This window comes from Pseudorasbora parva, chromosome 20 (genome assembly GCF_024679245.1).
Source record: "Pseudorasbora parva isolate DD20220531a chromosome 20, ASM2467924v1, whole genome shotgun sequence".
Lineage (NCBI taxonomy): Eukaryota > Metazoa > Chordata > Actinopteri > Cypriniformes > Gobionidae > Pseudorasbora > Pseudorasbora parva.
Genome location: NC_090191.1, coordinates 6,150,009 through 6,167,878, shown reverse-complemented (window position 1 = coordinate 6,167,878; position 17,870 = coordinate 6,150,009). Strand labels below are relative to the sequence as shown.

The following is a 17,870-nucleotide window of genomic DNA, read 5'->3' as shown; positions in this document are numbered from 1 at the left end:
AGCGGACTCTCCGGAAGCGGGGAGGAGATTGTGCGAACTGAATCGCATAGCCAAGGCTCGCTTCCGCAACCGCAACAACTTCCACAAGGTCCCCAGCTGGCTTGCCCGCACCATGCCAAGGTAGGGCAGCCCTGCTGCGGGCACCTCCGCACTTCGGCCAAGAACCTATAGGCCTGGGATGGGTGCTTTGAGTCACCGCACCACGCGGGGGCGCTCTGAGGACACAGTTGCATCACAACAGAAACCTCCATGGGGGGAACCCCAGTGTATCCTGTAACCGAAAGGCAGAAACGGCCGCCAAATGATCTTGGAAAGACAATGGGGACTTCCACAACTTCGAAACCTCTTCATGCACCTCCGGGAAAAAAGGCACTGAGAGCCAGTGGGCATGCTCGGCGCGGGCCACCCCCAGATACCAATCATCTAGCTTCGAGCGCTCGGGACTCGGCGGAGGATTCCACTCGAGTCCGAGGCTTTCGGCCGCTCGGATTAGCATGGCTGTCAGCTCTGGATCAGACTCGGACAATGTCGACACTCCCGCGGGAGGCGGCACTGCCGAATCTGGCTCGCCTTGTGATGCGGCGATCGATATGGCGTCGTCCGCCACCGCCCCAAATGAAACGCAGGGCCCAGGACGGGAAACACCAGAGCGAACATCTGGTTGCGCTATGGGTTGCAGTACCAAAGAGGAGGGTGTGGCCCGAGGAATACTCGTCAAGTTGGCCCACACCGACACCCTCAGATCACCCTGGCCACCAGCCAAAGTACAGGCTCGCAAGGAGACAGTAGATCGGGGTGTGGTAGAGGGGACTCTCGCTCCAGAATGGAGATCATTGAGTCTTGAGTGCAGCACTGCAATGGTCATGTTCCCACAATGAGAACATGAAGCATACATGAACACGCGCTCGGCGTGTACGAGGCCCAAGCACGCCAAACAACGCTCATGCCTGTCAGACGGGCTAAAATATCGACCGCACCCAGGAACGGAGCATGGGCGAAACATCTTTAAAAATAGATTTTAAAGATTCAGAAATTCCCCCATTCAGCCCAATTATGAAAGCAGGGAGACTCAGGGTCATCACACCTCCCACTCCAAAAGGAGGTTTCGTGACGTCTTAACGGGAATTCAAGATCAGCTCGTCTGAGCTCTCATTTTCTCAAAGGCAGAGAAAGACAGCCAGAACTTGGTTTACACTGATTGAAATTTCTAGCCACTTGGGGACAATATTCAGGGTAGGGGAGAACTCTGTTATCTTAATGTTGAAAAACCTCATAAAATGAAAAGCCATCTGTTAGTGTTGGTCTGTTTATTTTCACTGAATGAACATTTAAGAACGAAAAACATTTGTATCTATATATATATATATATATATATATATATATATATATATATATATATATATATATATATATATATATATATATATATATATATATATATATATATATATTTAAATTACATTCCAATTAATTGTAAAATATATGACTTGTAAATAATCTGCATATAGTGTGGCTTGTTGACAAGTGCCATTCACACTAGCTCTGCCTAACAATGCCTGGTTGGGCCAAACAAGATAAATAAATAAAAAAACACTTAAGCGTAAGGCTTAAGGATCTTAGTTTTGACGCAATTGACCCATCAGTAACACCCGCCCCCCTTGGTTACTGTTGCTAACTCTGACAAAAAACGGATTTGCTGTCTTACAATGACAGCTGTCAGTGTGAAAACCTCCTCCCAATATGTTTTTGGAAACAAAAATGTAGCGTATACCCCGTCTGAATAATGACCAAACTTAACTGATGGTTTATAAAGTTTATTACATAGTTTTACACTCCAAAAAAATGACAGCAAGAGCTGAACAAACAAAGCGTGCGCATTAACGTCTCATTCACAAACTTTCTCTCTCTCTCCGTTGCATTATAATTAACATACACAGCAAATTACACAAAAACACTCATACAACTAATAATAAACAAACATATACAGACCATGTGCCTTTTCGTGGGTGCAGTTTATAACTGGCAAATTAATCTATATCCCAAATCACATCAGAAAGACATTTACTTTGAATAAAAATGAAGAACATGTTCTAAAAGTGGGGTCGGTTTAAGGAGGGCTTTTATTGTCCCATTAAGGTGGCATCCATTTAATAATTTTAATAAATATAATATTTAAACTCTGTTATTATTGTATGCTGTTAATGTACAACAATACTGAGGTGCACATAGTATGTATCTGTCAAAATAAAGTATAAATAGCATCTAATTACTATTTACACATATTGCAAAGAACTGCTACTTTTATATGGTGTAAATATAATATATCACTATTTTCACTTAGTAAATAGCATCTACAGCATCTACACTTATGGCACTTTTCCATTACCAGTACAAGCTCAACTCGACTTGGCTCACTTTTCGCTCCGTTTTCCATTGCAGTACCTCCACAATAGTCATCATAGCGACGCCGCTGGGAACTGCAGTGACATAATTTTCTATGCTTCCGGTTTGTGGCCAACCTACAAGAAATACTGAGCCACTGCCATCCCTACTATGAATTTAGCACAAACATCCCTTAAATCTATGAAGTTAAGAATTAAACTTGTTAAGAAGACAATACAGTGGGTAAACATATACGCGCAAATTACTATTGCTCCAGTGAGTAAGCAAGATAACAGTAATATTAAAACAATTAATATACAGTACAGTCACTTGATAAACATAAATAAATAGTTTCCTATTAAACTATAACAAAGCACTCTTACATTGTTTCAATAACTCATGAAATGAATGTCCACTTTATGAAAATGTATCTTTATAGATCAGCCTCAGAACATGATGCTTCCCTCTTTTCAGTGGCTGACATCACACAGTAACAAGTGCGCTTATTGGCTGTGACTTCTTATCAGTTAATTCACCCAAAAATGTATATTCTGTCATTAATTACTCACCCTCCTGTTGGTCCAAACTAAGCCTGCAGTCTCCCTCTCATTTACTGAAGCTTTCGCGCCTCGATCGCCCCCCGGTGACCGGTCCCAGTATAGCCGCCCCTCTGTGTTTTCTAATGGACGCGAGGCAAACTAAATAATAACATTACACTTCAAATATTTTTTCCCCAAAGTTAGTTTATGCCACTGAAGGCAGTTATCATTACGATGATTTCATTTCAAGTGTTCGTTTTTCAAAAAAGTTTAGTTTGAGTTAGTTATTTGATGCTATAAAAACGGGGGGTGTGAAGTCATGATTGACAGCTGAGACTGACGGCTTCTCTGAGTGAAGTTGTCACTGAGGCACTAACGGACTTTTTTCGAAATTTTTGGGAGCAGATTGGTGCTTTAGCTTTAATTTCTACATTTCCATAACTGTTTATTTCACACCAACATAATTAATTGTTCTGCATCTGCGAGAGTGTGGGCGGGCTTTTGATATCGCAGCTGTACTTCCTGCTCTACTTCCTGCACTCTACTGCGCAAATCTGGTCCCGAAATCGCTACTGCGCAGACTCTGTCCCAAGATGTCCGCGCCGTGCAGGCAATCTAAAAGCTTCAAATCTGCCAAGCGGAAACGGATGATGTCAAGTCGTCCATATTTTTTTACGGTCTATGGTCCAAACCCATAAGACCTTTGTTTATCTTCAGAACACAGATGAGGATCTTTTTGATGAAATCCAAACTCCTCTGCTCTCTGACCTCTCCATAGACATCAGTTTAATTATCACTTTCAAGGCCCACAAAGGTAGTAAAGACATTGGTAAAACAGTCAATGTGACTTCTGTGCATCAACCTTAATTTTATGAAATGCAGAGAATACTTTTTAGTTACTTATAGAGGTTAACAGCTTATGACCCAGGACCAGTAGTGAAGAAATGAAGACAAAGAGCCAGGGTTGCAGAAAAATTTACTTTAAGAATAGTTTGCAGTTTCAAAAGCAGAAGCCAGCTTCAAGTATCACAAGGAGTTCATAGGCCGCGCTCCCTCTCTCACCATCTCGTTGCCCCGCCCTATCGTACATACAATTGTCCCAACAGTTATACCATTTTCACGGTTTATCCGAGTCATTACTGCAATGTGGATGGTTCTGATTGGCTCAGAGACAATGCACAGTCATGGTAAATTTGCACTCATGTCAGTTAATTTGATGCACGTTTAAATAGACGTGTCACTTGTTGACGCTTTAACCCCAGAATTAGGCCCATAGTGACCTTCCAGATCTGGAGCAGGCACTAGCTTGCCCAGAACAGCAAGTTCACCCATCTCTTAGGGTGCCCAGTGTACACCATTCTCAACACTGATCTGTAACCCAGAATATTGCGCACATACACAGATACACAGTCTCTCCAAGGTTGGAGCTAATAAGTGAGCAAATGCTCTTACTCCACTCCTGACATGTTGGGGGTGTGGGATACTTCAAAAATTCAAGCACACAACCTTGTTGCAAGTGTTTAGTGACACATCACACATCCCTCAGTCACTCCTCAGAGACCAAATATACACTTTAGAAAACAAGAAACTAAAAGCAAAATCATAACTGGATAGCATTATTATAATAATATAGGATAAATATTGATTAAAGTTTTGATTATCAAATATACAGGTATATTGGAGCGGCAGTGCATTTCAGAATCGCCCTTTCAGCACAAAATAAACTGCTTAGGAGACTGGCACATGCTAAAACAAAATTGTTGAATAAAGTCATTATTTTTGTTTTATTTTCTGCCCAAAAATTATTCTCATCGCTTCATAAAATTAAAGTTGAACCGCTGTAGTCACATGGACTATTTTAACTATATATTTTTACTGCCCTTCTGTGCCTTATAAGTGTTAATTTATTTGCTGTCTATAGAGATGTCAGAGCTCAGGAATCAGATTCATCAGGAATATCTTCATCTGTGTTCTGAAGATGAACGAAGGTCTTACAGGTTACAATGGCATGAGGGAAAGTCATTAATGACCGAATTTTAAGAATTTGAACTATCCCTTTAGGATATGCATGCAAACACAATTGCACTATGAGTGTGATTAATTTGAATATAGCAGAAGTGCATTTATCATCACATGTGTGCTGTAGTTATTTTTGTAGTGAGAACTGCAGAAAATGTACTCGCTTACTTTCGTAACCTCGGTTCCCTGAGAGAAAGGAAAGAGTATTGCGTATGGGAAAAACTCCTTTTCTCAAGAATGTGAAGCAAAACTTTATTAATAAAGGTATCTATGTAAAGCACAGTGCAGCTGCACGGCCATAGCCTGGTGCGAGGAGCGCTCTGATTGGCCGGGCCGCAGCAACTGTAGGAACCTATGGTGAGGTGGCTAAGAGGAGCGAACCAATGGGGGCGCTCCAGAGAGACCGCAGAAAAGGGAGCTTATATTAGCATACAGGAGGCTATATAAGACCTTGATTCACCATAGGTGTCAGGTTTTAAAATCGACTGACGCGACACCTGAGAAGCACGAACACGGCACGGAACGCAATACTCGTTCCCTCTCTCTCAGGGAACCGATGTTACGAAAGTAACCGAGTACGTTCCCTTTCGATAGAGGTTTTGTATTGCGTATGGGAACACAATGTAAAATGCCGTGTGTGCTGACTGACCCAAAATCCCCAACTGAATGAGGGAAAGTCAAAAAACCTTAGAGAGACCGACACAGGCGGGCTTCATAAGGAGAGTGAAATAACCGGAAGAGTCGGTTCGTTTGAACACCTGACCGGACATAGTCGGATCTATGGTAGAGTGTAAAGGTGCTATGAACGATTGAGTATAAGCAGAACACATTGAGCAATCGTGTTGTCAGGGCTGCAGAAGACCCCTAGACGGAGAAAGCACTGCTTGTAAAGCTGGGACCTCCAAATTGTAGAATCTGATAAAAGTGGGTGGAGAGGCCCAGCCTGCCGCCGTACAAATATCTTCCATGGAAGTGCCACATGACCAAGCCCAAGACGAGGCCATGCCTCTAGTGGAGTGGGCTTTAATGACTGTAGGTAGTGGGATTGCATCCACTATCCAGTGTGAGAGTCTGTTTCATGACAGCACAAACTTTAGTGCGGCCACTGAAGCAATGAAGAGCTGATCCGACTGCCTGAAGGGGGCGGAGCGCTCTAGATACAATCTCAATGCTCTGACTGGGCAGAATAGGTTCGCTTCTATTGTCTCTGAGAAGCGGGTAAAGGAAGCAGTGTAAAGACCTGCATACTGAAGGGGTTGATAGCACTTTGAGTATAAAACCATGCCTCGGTTTGAGCACAACCTTGAAGTTGCTGGACTCAAACTCAAGACAGGAAGGGCTCATGGAGAGTGCAGGTAAGCTACCCACTCGCTTAATCGAGGGCAAAGCCAGCAGAAAAGCAGTTTTGAGTGATACGTGCTTCAAGCTTGTGGTCTGAAGTGGTTAGGAGGGGGGACCCTTCACGGCTTCTAAAACCACAGCGAGGTGCCAATAGGGACTGAGGAAGGGGCAAAACGGGTTAAATCTCCTGTCCCCTTTAAGAAAACATACAATAAGATCACTTTTCCCTAGTGAATGTGCTGCGATCAGAGTGTGGTTAGCTGCTATGGCGGAGACATATACTTTGAGCGTGGAGGGGGAACGACCCGCGTCCATTAGCTCTTGGAGAAAGCGAGCAGTTCCGCCAGTTCGCATGAGTGTGCGTCGATGTTTCGCGCAGCACACTGATTAGAAAACCACTGACCACTTCAAAGCAGGGCTGCCAGATAGCGGGGGCTCTAGCTTCCGAAATAGTGTTCATAACTTGTCAGAGAGGTTCCCGGATACCCGTTGATGGACCATACGTGGAGGGCCCACAGCTCGGGACTGGGATGCCAGATCTTCCCTTTCACCGGCGTAAGGAGGTATTTCCTCAGCGGAATGGGCCATGGGGCTGTGTCTGACAGCTGAACAGGTTCTTCCAAAGTGGGGCTATTAAAAACACTGTGGATACTGTCTCCCTGATCTTTTTTGATGGTTTGTAGCAGCATTGCGATCGGAGGGAGCATATAGAGGGAGTCTGGGCCAAACATGGGCCAGGGTGCCCCTGCGTTTGCAGAAAATAATTGGGCAGCATGTGCTGTGCGAGCTAAATCGTTTGTGGGTAAAGGGACTAGGGCTGGGCGATATGGAGCAAAAAATATATCTCGATATATTTTGCTATATCTCGATATACGATATATATCTCGATATCTTTACAGGAAAAATAACCCCCTGAAAACTACAGCAAAAACAAATATGCCAAATACCACAAATTCTTTTCTTTTTTTATTGAAGTGCAAAGAGGTAGTCAGTTCATGTAGGAACAAAGTGCTTTTGCGACATTTAAAAAAAAAAAAACTCCCTGATTACATAAATAATAATAATTTAACTGTAAAAGAAAATAAATAATATTGCCTTCTTTTCATTTATTTCATGCTTTCAAAAGATGAATCAAAGACTCCCTTTTTTACACTTAAAGTAAACAGTAAGCATTTTGCAGAAAGATGGGGGCATGACTGAGATATAAATAAACTGATTTTGTCATAACACCATTTCCTGTTAATTTTTATCAAAATTCAAACAGTGATGTTTGTCATGAGTTTGACCAAATTCAAACTCATCATGCGGATCATGTAGGCTACACATGAGCTGAATTTCACTTCTTTTCCAGTTACAGAACGAAATATGAATGTCAGAAGGTAGGCTATATGATAATCTGATACAGTAGGCCTACAACTGACAGATGAGCACTGTGTCTCAGGACACCCGGGATGTCGCGTTTTTCCCTCTTGGTTAAAACGTGAATAGACCTGTTCATCATAATCCCGTGATAAAGCTGACAAAATAATCATAGTAATGATATTGCAATACTTTTTAAATGTTTTCAAATGATATGCGATCATTTTGACATTTTAACCGAAAACCATGCGATCAGTTAGACACAAATCATAAACTGGCATGATTGTGACTGAGAGTGCGTCTCGCACCAGTGTCAATCACCTGACTGTGGGTGAAACGTGCGCTTTGAACTATGATGAACATTAATATTTCTTTATAAATTTAAACAAGCAGTTGTGTTAGAAGGAAAACGTGATCTCTTAACTGAGTCCTGAACAACGCGCGCGCTTGTCAACATGATAACTAATCCTCACCTGGTTGCGGACGCAGCCGTGTGCACTGAGACGACACGCGAGGGGAGGGGGAACAAAAGCAATGAGGCGGGAGGCGCGCGAGCGGGAGCGAGCACAGCACATGGAAGCAAAGTGGCGGAATCAGAATTTAATATAAACAATATATCGATATATACGATATGTCCAAATCCATATCGAGCTGAAAAAATATCTCGATATATTTTAAATATCGAGATATCGCCCACCCCTAAAAGGGACCATCCCCCTGGGGGAATGGGTCCTCTGGATAACATGTCCGGACCCTGATTCAGAATACCTGGCACGTGAGCCACCCTTAGGGAGCTCAGATTGTGCTCTGCCCATAAAAGGAGATGCTTAGCCATGCAGTGAAGAGAGTCTGATCTTGGCTGCCCTGGCGATTTTATGTACGTTAGATGTGGTGTTTCTTATGACATAAGCTGCTCATTGAGTCTTAAGTCTATGACAGTGACTGTACTGATAAGCCTGCCCCTCGAAGGCGAATCTCAGGAATGGCCTGTAGTGGGGGGGCTATCTGAACGTGAAAGTATGCGTTTTTCAGATCTATTGTGAAAACCCAATCCCCGGGGCGAATGTGCGCGAGGATTTGTTTCACCGTCAGCATCTTGAAACGAGCGTGACATAATTGTTTTGTTCAGATGTCTGGAAAATAGGCCTGAGACCGCTATCCATTTTCGGGAACGATGAATTAGCGGCAGTAAAAACCTGACTCGCTAGCGTCAGGTGCACTGTTTCCACCGCTCTCTCCTTTAACAGTTTTAACACCTCAGCGAGAAGCACGAGACTGACACTGCTTCTTACTGAGGGCTCGACCACGGCTTGAATCGGAGGGTCTGCGAGCAAAACTGTAGCGAGAACCTCGTTTTATATGTTCAACACCCAATATTATATACCAGGAATGGCCTGCCAGGCCTGGGCTCGTGCTTGTGCTGTAACACTGCTTGCAGCACTGTTGGGATAGTGTTAGGTTTTGGCGGTGCAGGCTTTGCAGTGGGTGCGCGCCTCACATTTATATTGTGTGCAAGAGTGGGCTTTGTGAAAAGTGCTTGGGTGCAGGAGTGCAGACTGTAAAGTGGGCACATACCCTACATAGAAAAGCTCTTATGTGTGTAGTTGTAAACAATGTGCAGTGGCGCGCACTGTGTAGTGGGCGCAACCTACGTAGAATACCTACGGTGCGAACCAGTGAGCGAGTCCACAGGGGTAAACTCACACAGCATTAGCGTGCAGACGAGCGTGTTTAACACAGGCTAATTGACTGCAATATGTCACCTCCAGTCACTTAACTAAGGGAACTGGGAGAATGTAAGGAAGTGCAGGTGGTATGGGAGCCATTCCACAATGCCGTTATTCTCTAGTCAAGACTGAAAGTGCGTGTGCAGACAAGCGTGTTTGACCACAGGCTAGTTAACTGCAATAAGGCTAGTTGACTTTACATGGTGTAATACGGCAGCTGCGGGATTTATTTGTGATTTTGTGGGGCTGAATTAACAGCGCTTATGTAGGGGTGCACACTGTGTAGTGGACACTTTGTCTACAGTGTAAAAACCTTTTCAGCCGCCTGAATAAAGGGAACTGGAAGTGATAGAGTGAAAAAAGGCTTAGCTTGCCAGCCATATTCCGACGGCCTTATGCTCTGACAGTGAGCGCGTGCTATGATGTAAGTCGCGCTCTAGTCAGCAAACGCGCGCCGTGGAAGGGGCGCACGCTATCATGACAAGGCAGTCATTACAACTTCCTTGTCAGTAAGCGCGCGCTGCAGGGAGAACGTTCTTGACATACCCAACAGCCCGAGCTCGCTCGTCTAACTTACTCTAGTATACTCTGTCCGCGGCGGTTCTTAGCGCGACGGAACGAAAGAAGAGGAAGAGTGAGAACAGCTACGTCTGTCCGCGGCGCTTCAGCACGGCGGCGGCAAAATGTGACGAGAGCTTTGGATCGAGTTTGTTTATACACTCTCTGTCCGCGGCGGTAGCGCGACTGAACGAGAGAAGAGGAAGAGTGAGAAAATCTCTGTCCGCAGCGCTTCTTCAGCATGGCGAGAGCTTCGGCTCGAGTTTATTTACTCTAGTATTCTCTGTCCGCGGTGGTAGCGCGACTGAACGAGAGAAGAGGAAGAGTGAGAAAAACTCTGTCTGCGGCGCTTCTTAGCACGGCGAGATTTTCAGCTCGTGTTTGTTTATACACTCTAGTATTCTCTGTCCGCGGCGGTAGCGTGACCGAAACGAGAGAAGAGGAAGAGTGAGAAAAACTCTGTCCGCGGCGCTTCTTCAGCATGGCGAGAGCTTCGGCTCGAGTTTATTTACTCTAGTATTCTCTGTCCGTGGCGGTAGCGCGACAGAACAAGAGAAGAGTAAAAGTGAGGAAAAACTCTGTCTGTCCGTGGCTTCTCCTCAGCACGGCAGCATAGTGAAGAGAGCTTTGGCTCGAGTTCGCCTATTCACTCTAGTATTCCCTGTCCACAGCGGTAGCGCGACGGAACGAGAGAAGAGTAAAAGTGAGGAAAAACTCCGTCTGTCCGTGGCTTCTCCTCAGCACGGCAGAATAGTGACGAGAGCTTCGGCTCGAGTTTGCCTATTCACTCTAGTATTCCCTGTCTGCGGCGGTAGCGCGACGGAACGAGAGAAGAGTAAAATTGAGGAAAAACTCTGTCTGTCTGCGGCTTCTCCTCAGCACGGCAGCAGAGTGAAGAGAGCTTCGGCTTGAGTTTGGTCATGTCCTCTAACATTCTCTCTCTCCGCGGCACTATACAGCGCGACGGAATGAGAGAAGAGGGAGAGAGAAGAGCTTCATCTTTCCGCGGTGCTATACGGCGCGGCAGAACGAGAGAGTCCTCGCAAAGAACAAGCCTGTAAGCTCTAGAAGTGATCAGGAATGTTCCGCTGGTTGCTTTTCGATGGCGGTTTGCTTGATTCCGGAGGTCAGCGACGGTGTCGCTGAAGGAGATAAAATCTGACACCTATGGTGAATCAGGGTCTTATATAGCCTCCTGTATGCTAATATAAGCCCCCTTTTCGCCGGTCTCTCTGGAGCGCCCCCATTGGTTCGCTCCTCTTGGCCGCGTCACCATAGGTTCCTGCAGTTGCCGCGGCCCGGCCAAACAGAGCGCTCCTCGCGCCGGGCTATGGCCGTGCAGCTGCACTGCGCTTTACATAGATACCTTTATTAATAAAGTTTTGCTTCACATTCTCGAGAAAAGGAGTTTTTCCCATACGCAATACGAGGAACCTCTCCCGAAAGGGAACTTGAATTTCAACACAATGACTTTAAGAATTTATGAAAAACATGATCACTTAGTCTTTGCTGTCTTTTCCCTTCTTTTCTTAAAGGCTCAACTGCAGATGCCAGACAAGCTGCTCTTCATGATTACACAGAGACCAGCCGCAGACTGATGGAGAAATTAAAAGAGGACTACGGGAGGATATTGATGGGTAATTCAGAGACAGGTCATCGGAAAATGCTGAATGATATCTACACTGATTTGTATGTGGTAAAGAATGAGACTGGAGGAAGAGTGAACGACCATGAGGTGATACAGATCGAATCAAATCACAACCGATTATCTGCCAAGGAGAAGCCAATCAAGTGTAATGACATGTTTAAAGTCCATAAGGATCTACGAAACAGAAAGGTGCTGACAATGGGGATTGCAGGAGTGGGAAAAACTGTCTCTGTCAATAAATTCATCTTTGACTGGGCTAAAGGAACAGAAAATCAGGATATAGTCTTCATATTTCCACTTCCATTCCGTAGATTGAATTTGATTAAAGAAGAGTACAGTCTCACGGGACTGCTTAAAAAATACTTCTTTAGCAGTTCCAAAAAACTGCCCTCTCTTCCTGAAGGTGATGGTAAAGTCATGTTCATTTTTGATGGGCTGGATGAATGTCGCTTTCCTTTGATCTTTAAAGAAGATGACATATTTACAGATGTTCACAAAAAAACAACAGTGAGTAAGATAGTTACAAGCCTTATCAAGAGAAACCTGCTTCCCTCCGCTCTCATCTGGATCACATCCAGACCAGCAGCAGCTGGACAGATAGACCGCAACTACATTGATCAGGTGACTGAAGTGCGAGGATTTAATGATGAACAGAAAGAGCAATACTTCAAAAATAACAGCAGGCCTGAGGTTTCTGAAAACATCATCAGTCACATTAAGAAATCCAGGAGCCTTTACATCATGTGCCATATCCCTGTCTTCTGCTGGATCTCGCTCACTGTTCTTCAGCCTCTACTGGCTCAAAATGACAAAAAAAGCAATGACAAAACTCCCACAACTCTCACAGGAATGTACATAAACTTCTTAATTTCTCAGCAGCAACAGATGGAAAAAAAGTACAATGATAGTCCTGGAGCTAAAGCCACTGCAAGGTCTTTTGATGAGATTATTCTGAAGCTTGGGAAGCTGGCCTTTCAACAGCTGGAGAAAGGAAACCTGATTTTCTACAAAGAAGATCTTGAGGAATGTGGACTAGATGTCAGCGAAGGGTCGGTGTACTCTGGGTTATGCACTCGAATGTTTCAGGAGGAAAAGGCAAGAAGTATTTTCAGCTTCATACATCTCAGTGTACAGGAATTCCTTGCTGCTCTTTATGTGTTTTTGATGGGCAAAGACAAGAAAACAAACCCATTTCTCGAATCCTGGACAAAAAAAATGGCATGGTATCTCTCAAAAAAGCCATTGTTTCAGCTTCATAAAGCTGCGATTAACAAGGCTTTACAAAGCGAGAATGGACACTTGGACCTTTTCCTCCGGTTCCTTCTGGGTCTCTCACTGGAGTCCAATCAGAGTGACCTGAAGGATCTACTGCCAAAACTGAAACTCAAAACAGAGGACATGAAAAACACTGCTGACTATATCAAACAGACAATAGAGAAGGAGTTTTCGATAGAGAGGACCATCAATCTCTTCCACTGTCTGAGTGAACTGAAAGATGACTTTATGGTGGAACTCCAGAAGAATCTGAGCTCAGGAAATCTTTCAGCACAGAAGCTCTCCTCTGCTCAGTGGTCTGGTCTGGTGTTTGCGCTCCAGATGTCAGAAGAGACTCAAGAAAAGTTTGAACTGCAGAAATACAGAAGATCTGATGAAGCAGTGATGAGACTGCTCCCAGTGATCAAAAACACCAGAAGAGCGCTGTAAGAGTCTTTTATACTGTTATTTTTTTATAATCTGACCTTAATCTTACATGGGTGACTTGTTCACCAAAGACTGAACAGAAAAAACAAATTTATGATGATATTAAAAGCTGATGTATCTCCACCATCAGACAAGCTGGGTCAGGCATCATGCAAATATTATATCATAAATTAACTGGAAATACTGGTTGTTTCATAAAGATTTTTTTAGCCTTGCTTACATCACTTAAGCGATTTACGATTTTTCCAAAGGATCTGTGCTCCAGATTATAAACCCTACCCAGATAGCAGACAAACACTGAATCAGCGTTGAATCAATGTTAATGCATAAACTAAAACATCATTGAATCAATGTTGAGATTTAACATTGATTTTTCATCAGGTTTGCACCCTGAAATTTTTTTTTCAACGATGAAAAATAGATCAAGATGAGCTTAAAATCAATAATTTTTCAACTAAAATTAAATCACTTATTTAACACTGAAGCAACATTGAATCAATGTTAATGCATCAATCAAATAATAATTGAATCAGTATTGAAATTTAACATTGATTTTTCATCAGGTTTGCACCGTGAAATAATGTTATTTCAATTATGAAAAAAAGATCAATCTTGCTTTATATACAGCAGGATTCTATGCCAGTTAATAGTCTCTTTATTTAATCAGAGACCATATATGGCTGCAATCAATCTGATTTTGTATTAAAAATTCACTCATAGTAAACAACATCCTTCAGTTTACATGCAAATGTATTTATTTATGCCCCCACATTAACAACGGGAAATCTCACATTGACTTAAAACAACTAAATCTGAATTTATAACACAAAACCATGACAACCTGCATCTGCAAAATGGAAGTCAATACAAATGGACACTCGCGAAAAAAGACAGAAATGGGACAGTACTATTGAAAGAAAGAAGATAGAAGAAATAATGAAATACTCTGAATACTCCAAACTCAGGGGGTTTCCACCATGAGCAATGTCCCCAAGCCTTTCAAGGGCGTAAGGGAGCCAGTTTTGCAAAGATGAACTCTGATGCCTCCTTTTTATCAGCATTCACTTGTTAGGCTTCTAAAACAACAAAAAGTTAGCAAATATTTGGAAATGTGATAATAATACATTATAAATGTACTACAAAATGAAGTGAGAAGAGAGTATTATTGTATTTAATAGTAAATAAAGTGTGAAAGTGCAACAAGTAAACTAATGATCAAGTAGCTAAATTAATAAAAGAGGAGCTGGATAGGCTACACTGGTTTGAAAGAGATTATCCATTTACAACACAAACTGGAGTCGCAACATTTGCTAAATTTCCTTTTGTTTGATATAGGTAGCTGGCTGCAGAATTTAAAGATCTCACTCTTTTCATTTTCTTTCTTGCTGCATTAAAGATTCAATTGGAATGATGTAATTGTGATCTGCTCTCGTGATGATATCTCACAGCTGAAGCAGAGCTATGAGTTGATTGTATTTACCCTGACCGCGCCAATAGGACAATCAGTTCTAGCTCTGCTTCAGCTGTGAGATACTCTCACAAGTGGCGACCAATGCTAGAAATTCATCTTCGATCGCCTCTCTTTTCTACACTCTATTCTAAAACCGCTTGCTTTGATTTGATTGGTGGTTGTCTTGAAGGTGCATTACCGCCACCTGCTGGATTGGATTGTAGCGCATTTGATAGTTAGAGGAAAATATTCTAAATTCTTTATTAACCCTGTAATCTTTAGATACATAATTAAATGCGTATACATTCCGCATGATTTAAATAATAATAATATTAATAATAATAATAATAGCCTACATTTTTTAAAGTTTAAAATAGATTAGCTATGATTTATTTGTAACTGGATGACCACAAGAATTAAGGACTCCGTGACATATATCTCTCTGCACGCACTGTAGTTAGCAGAAAAAAATAGGGGACTGGATATGTTTTCCATGATGGAGGAGATTTTAAAACAATAATTAAAATATTATTATTATTATTATTATTATTATTAATCAAATAGTTCATCCCATTGAGTTTATGGTAGGAGTTCTTTGTTAATCCGCACACTCGTTGGCGGAGATTCATCCTTTAAGGTTAATAATGAATGTGCTCAAGTTCCCCAGAAATGTACCCAATTGATTTGGATTTGCTTTAACATGTTGAATGATGGGACAGATAGATTGACCGTAAGCCTCACCAGTGGAGAAATAAGCTGACTAAACATTAGCATTGATTCAATGTTTGTCTTTTCAACACTGATTATTTAGCATTGAATTCTCAACATTAGTCCAATATCTTTTTAGCATTGAATTTTATTACATTGATCCATTATTACTTAGCATTGAAGTTTCAACCTCAACCAAAATGATGAGTCTGATGGCATTTCAACATTGACTCAATGTTACAACTCTATCTGTGTACCTAATAAGCATTAATATTGCATTACTGTTGTTTTGTTCTCTACACAGGCTACAGTGTTGTAATCTCACTGCTCAGTGTTGTGAGAGTTTGTCTTCAGCTCTACAATCCTTAAACTCCTTCCTGAGAGAGCTGGACCTGAGTAACAATGACCTGCGGGATTCTGGAGTGAAGCTTCTTTCTGATGGACTGCAGAGTCCAAACTGCCAGATGGAGATACTGAGGTTTGAGTTCAAATACCTTATATTTTGCAATAAGTTAATTATTAAAATTGCACTACTAAGATTTATTCTGTATGCTATTACATTGTGTTTTTCTTTAGATTTCCCACGTGCAAGCTCACTGCTCAGTGTTGTGAGAGTCTGTCTTCAACTCTACAATCCTCAAACTCTGTCCTGAGAGAGCTGGACTTGAGTAACAATGACCTGCAGGATTCTGGAGTGAAGCTTCTTTCTGATGGACTGAAGAGTCCAAACTGCCTGCTGGAGATACTGATGTAAATGGTTTTAAAATAATTAAAGAAATACTATTACAATACATGGTTTTGTCACAGAATGTGGCATCTGCTCTCAATGAAATGCCAGAACAAGAGACAAAACAGTATTTTCGAGAATTAGATTTTTCCCCCCCATATTTAGACAGATGTCCGTATTTTCAGAGTTAAGAAGTATGACCTACGTGAACTCCACAAGTCTGAGAAAAATATTGTTGGGGTGGAGGAACGGCAATGGACTGTATGAAGATTGAAATTGCAAACTGGTCTTAAATAAGAATTACAACTGTAAAATGTTGCAGTTGTCTAATACATATATTTTAATAGATGGTTTGCTGTCGATAGCACTGGACAAGCTAATAACGGCATCTAGTGACTGCATACCTGACACCATTAACATCTCAGCCAGGGTTCTAATTTAACACAATGGGATATGGCTTAGAATGAATTTTGAAGGTTGTGAGGTTTACACAGAGCAGCTTATGATGGTTTTCAGTGTTTTGGAGCAGTTTGATTCAGTGGTCTCAAACTCAGCTCCTGGAGGGCTACTGTCCTGCAGAGTTTAGCTCCAACCAGTTCCAAAACACCTGCTTAAGGCTACATCTACATTAGTCCAGATACATTTATGTGAATAGCACATAACGAGATGAGAACATTTTTGGACAGTATTTTTATGAATTACCAAATGCATTGAAAGACAAAAATACTCAAGCTCTATGATATGTTTTGTCACAAACTCAACTGACTTCTCTACTATACGAATAGAGTTTCTTGATTTATAAATTATGAGCTTACTCTCACAGTTCATTAATTCATCGTCTCATTCTGTCTGTGTTGTGTGGTGTTGTTGGAGGCTTGGTCACTGATTACTAATCAACCGATCACTCTAACCTGCTGCACTTCATTACCGTCCCTATATATTCATTTGTCTCACTCAGTCTTGTTGTCAGATCATTGCAGTGTGTCCTGTGGGTTCCTGCTATGTTTCGTGTTCATCGTGGGATTGCTTTGCTCCGGTTTCGGTTCCAGCCGACCGTGTCTGCCCGTTTGCCTCCCTGCTTAACGGAGATACATCCAGTACACTGCAATCCTCCTTTCATGGACTGCACTGCTTTCTACCTTCTGAGCTTCTGAGACATTACTGTTCTGATCTACCTTGTGTGTTGAAAGTAATAAATCATTATTAGTTCACTATTGGATCCTCCTATTCTTTTCTACCAGCGCACGTGACAGAACAATCTGACCAATCATGGATCCAGCGAAGATGGCTGAGTTACAAGAGTATCTGACTGCCAACAGTCATCGTATGGAGCGGCAGAAGGAGCATGTCCTGGTTCAGCAACGTCGGGCGGTGGCACTGGGGCCATCCCCGGGATCATGTGCCTCCGGATCATCCTCGGGCCCCGAGAGGTGGAGGGCGGCGGCCGAGTCGGTGGTAGCAGGGGTGACGGCCCGAATCTCCCGGTCCATCCAGCTCCGGAACAGCTCCCGGTCTTCATGCTGGGCCTGAAGCAGGGCTTCAAACCGTTTCTGTTGCTCCTCCTCCTCCCTCACAGCCAGCAGATCTTGATGGTGTTCCTGGTGAAGATCGGCGAGCGATTGAACAATGTCCGCAAGCGGCGTCTTCGGCGGGGTCTGCATGGCGGCAGCAAACTTTTCCCTTCCCGGGCTTCGGCACCAGTGTGACAAGG

General features: G+C 42.8%; 1 protein-coding gene across 1 annotated transcript in view; it reads left to right on the top strand.

Annotated features, from left to right (window-relative positions):
* Positions 1 to 6,221: 6,221 nt before the first annotated feature.
* LOC137049033 (protein NLRC3-like) overlaps positions 6,222 to 17,870 on the top strand; it is a 31,028-nt gene continuing 19,379 nt past the window's right edge. The window contains exons 1-5 of the mRNA XM_067427429.1: positions 6,222 to 6,295; positions 10,465 to 10,628; positions 11,461 to 13,273; positions 15,737 to 15,910; positions 16,009 to 16,182. Of these exons, the coding sequence (XP_067283530.1) occupies positions 6,222 to 6,295; positions 10,465 to 10,628; positions 11,461 to 13,273; positions 15,737 to 15,910; positions 16,009 to 16,182 (2,399 nt within the window). The remainder of the gene's footprint in view (positions 6,296 to 10,464; positions 10,629 to 11,460; positions 13,274 to 15,736; positions 15,911 to 16,008; positions 16,183 to 17,870) is intronic.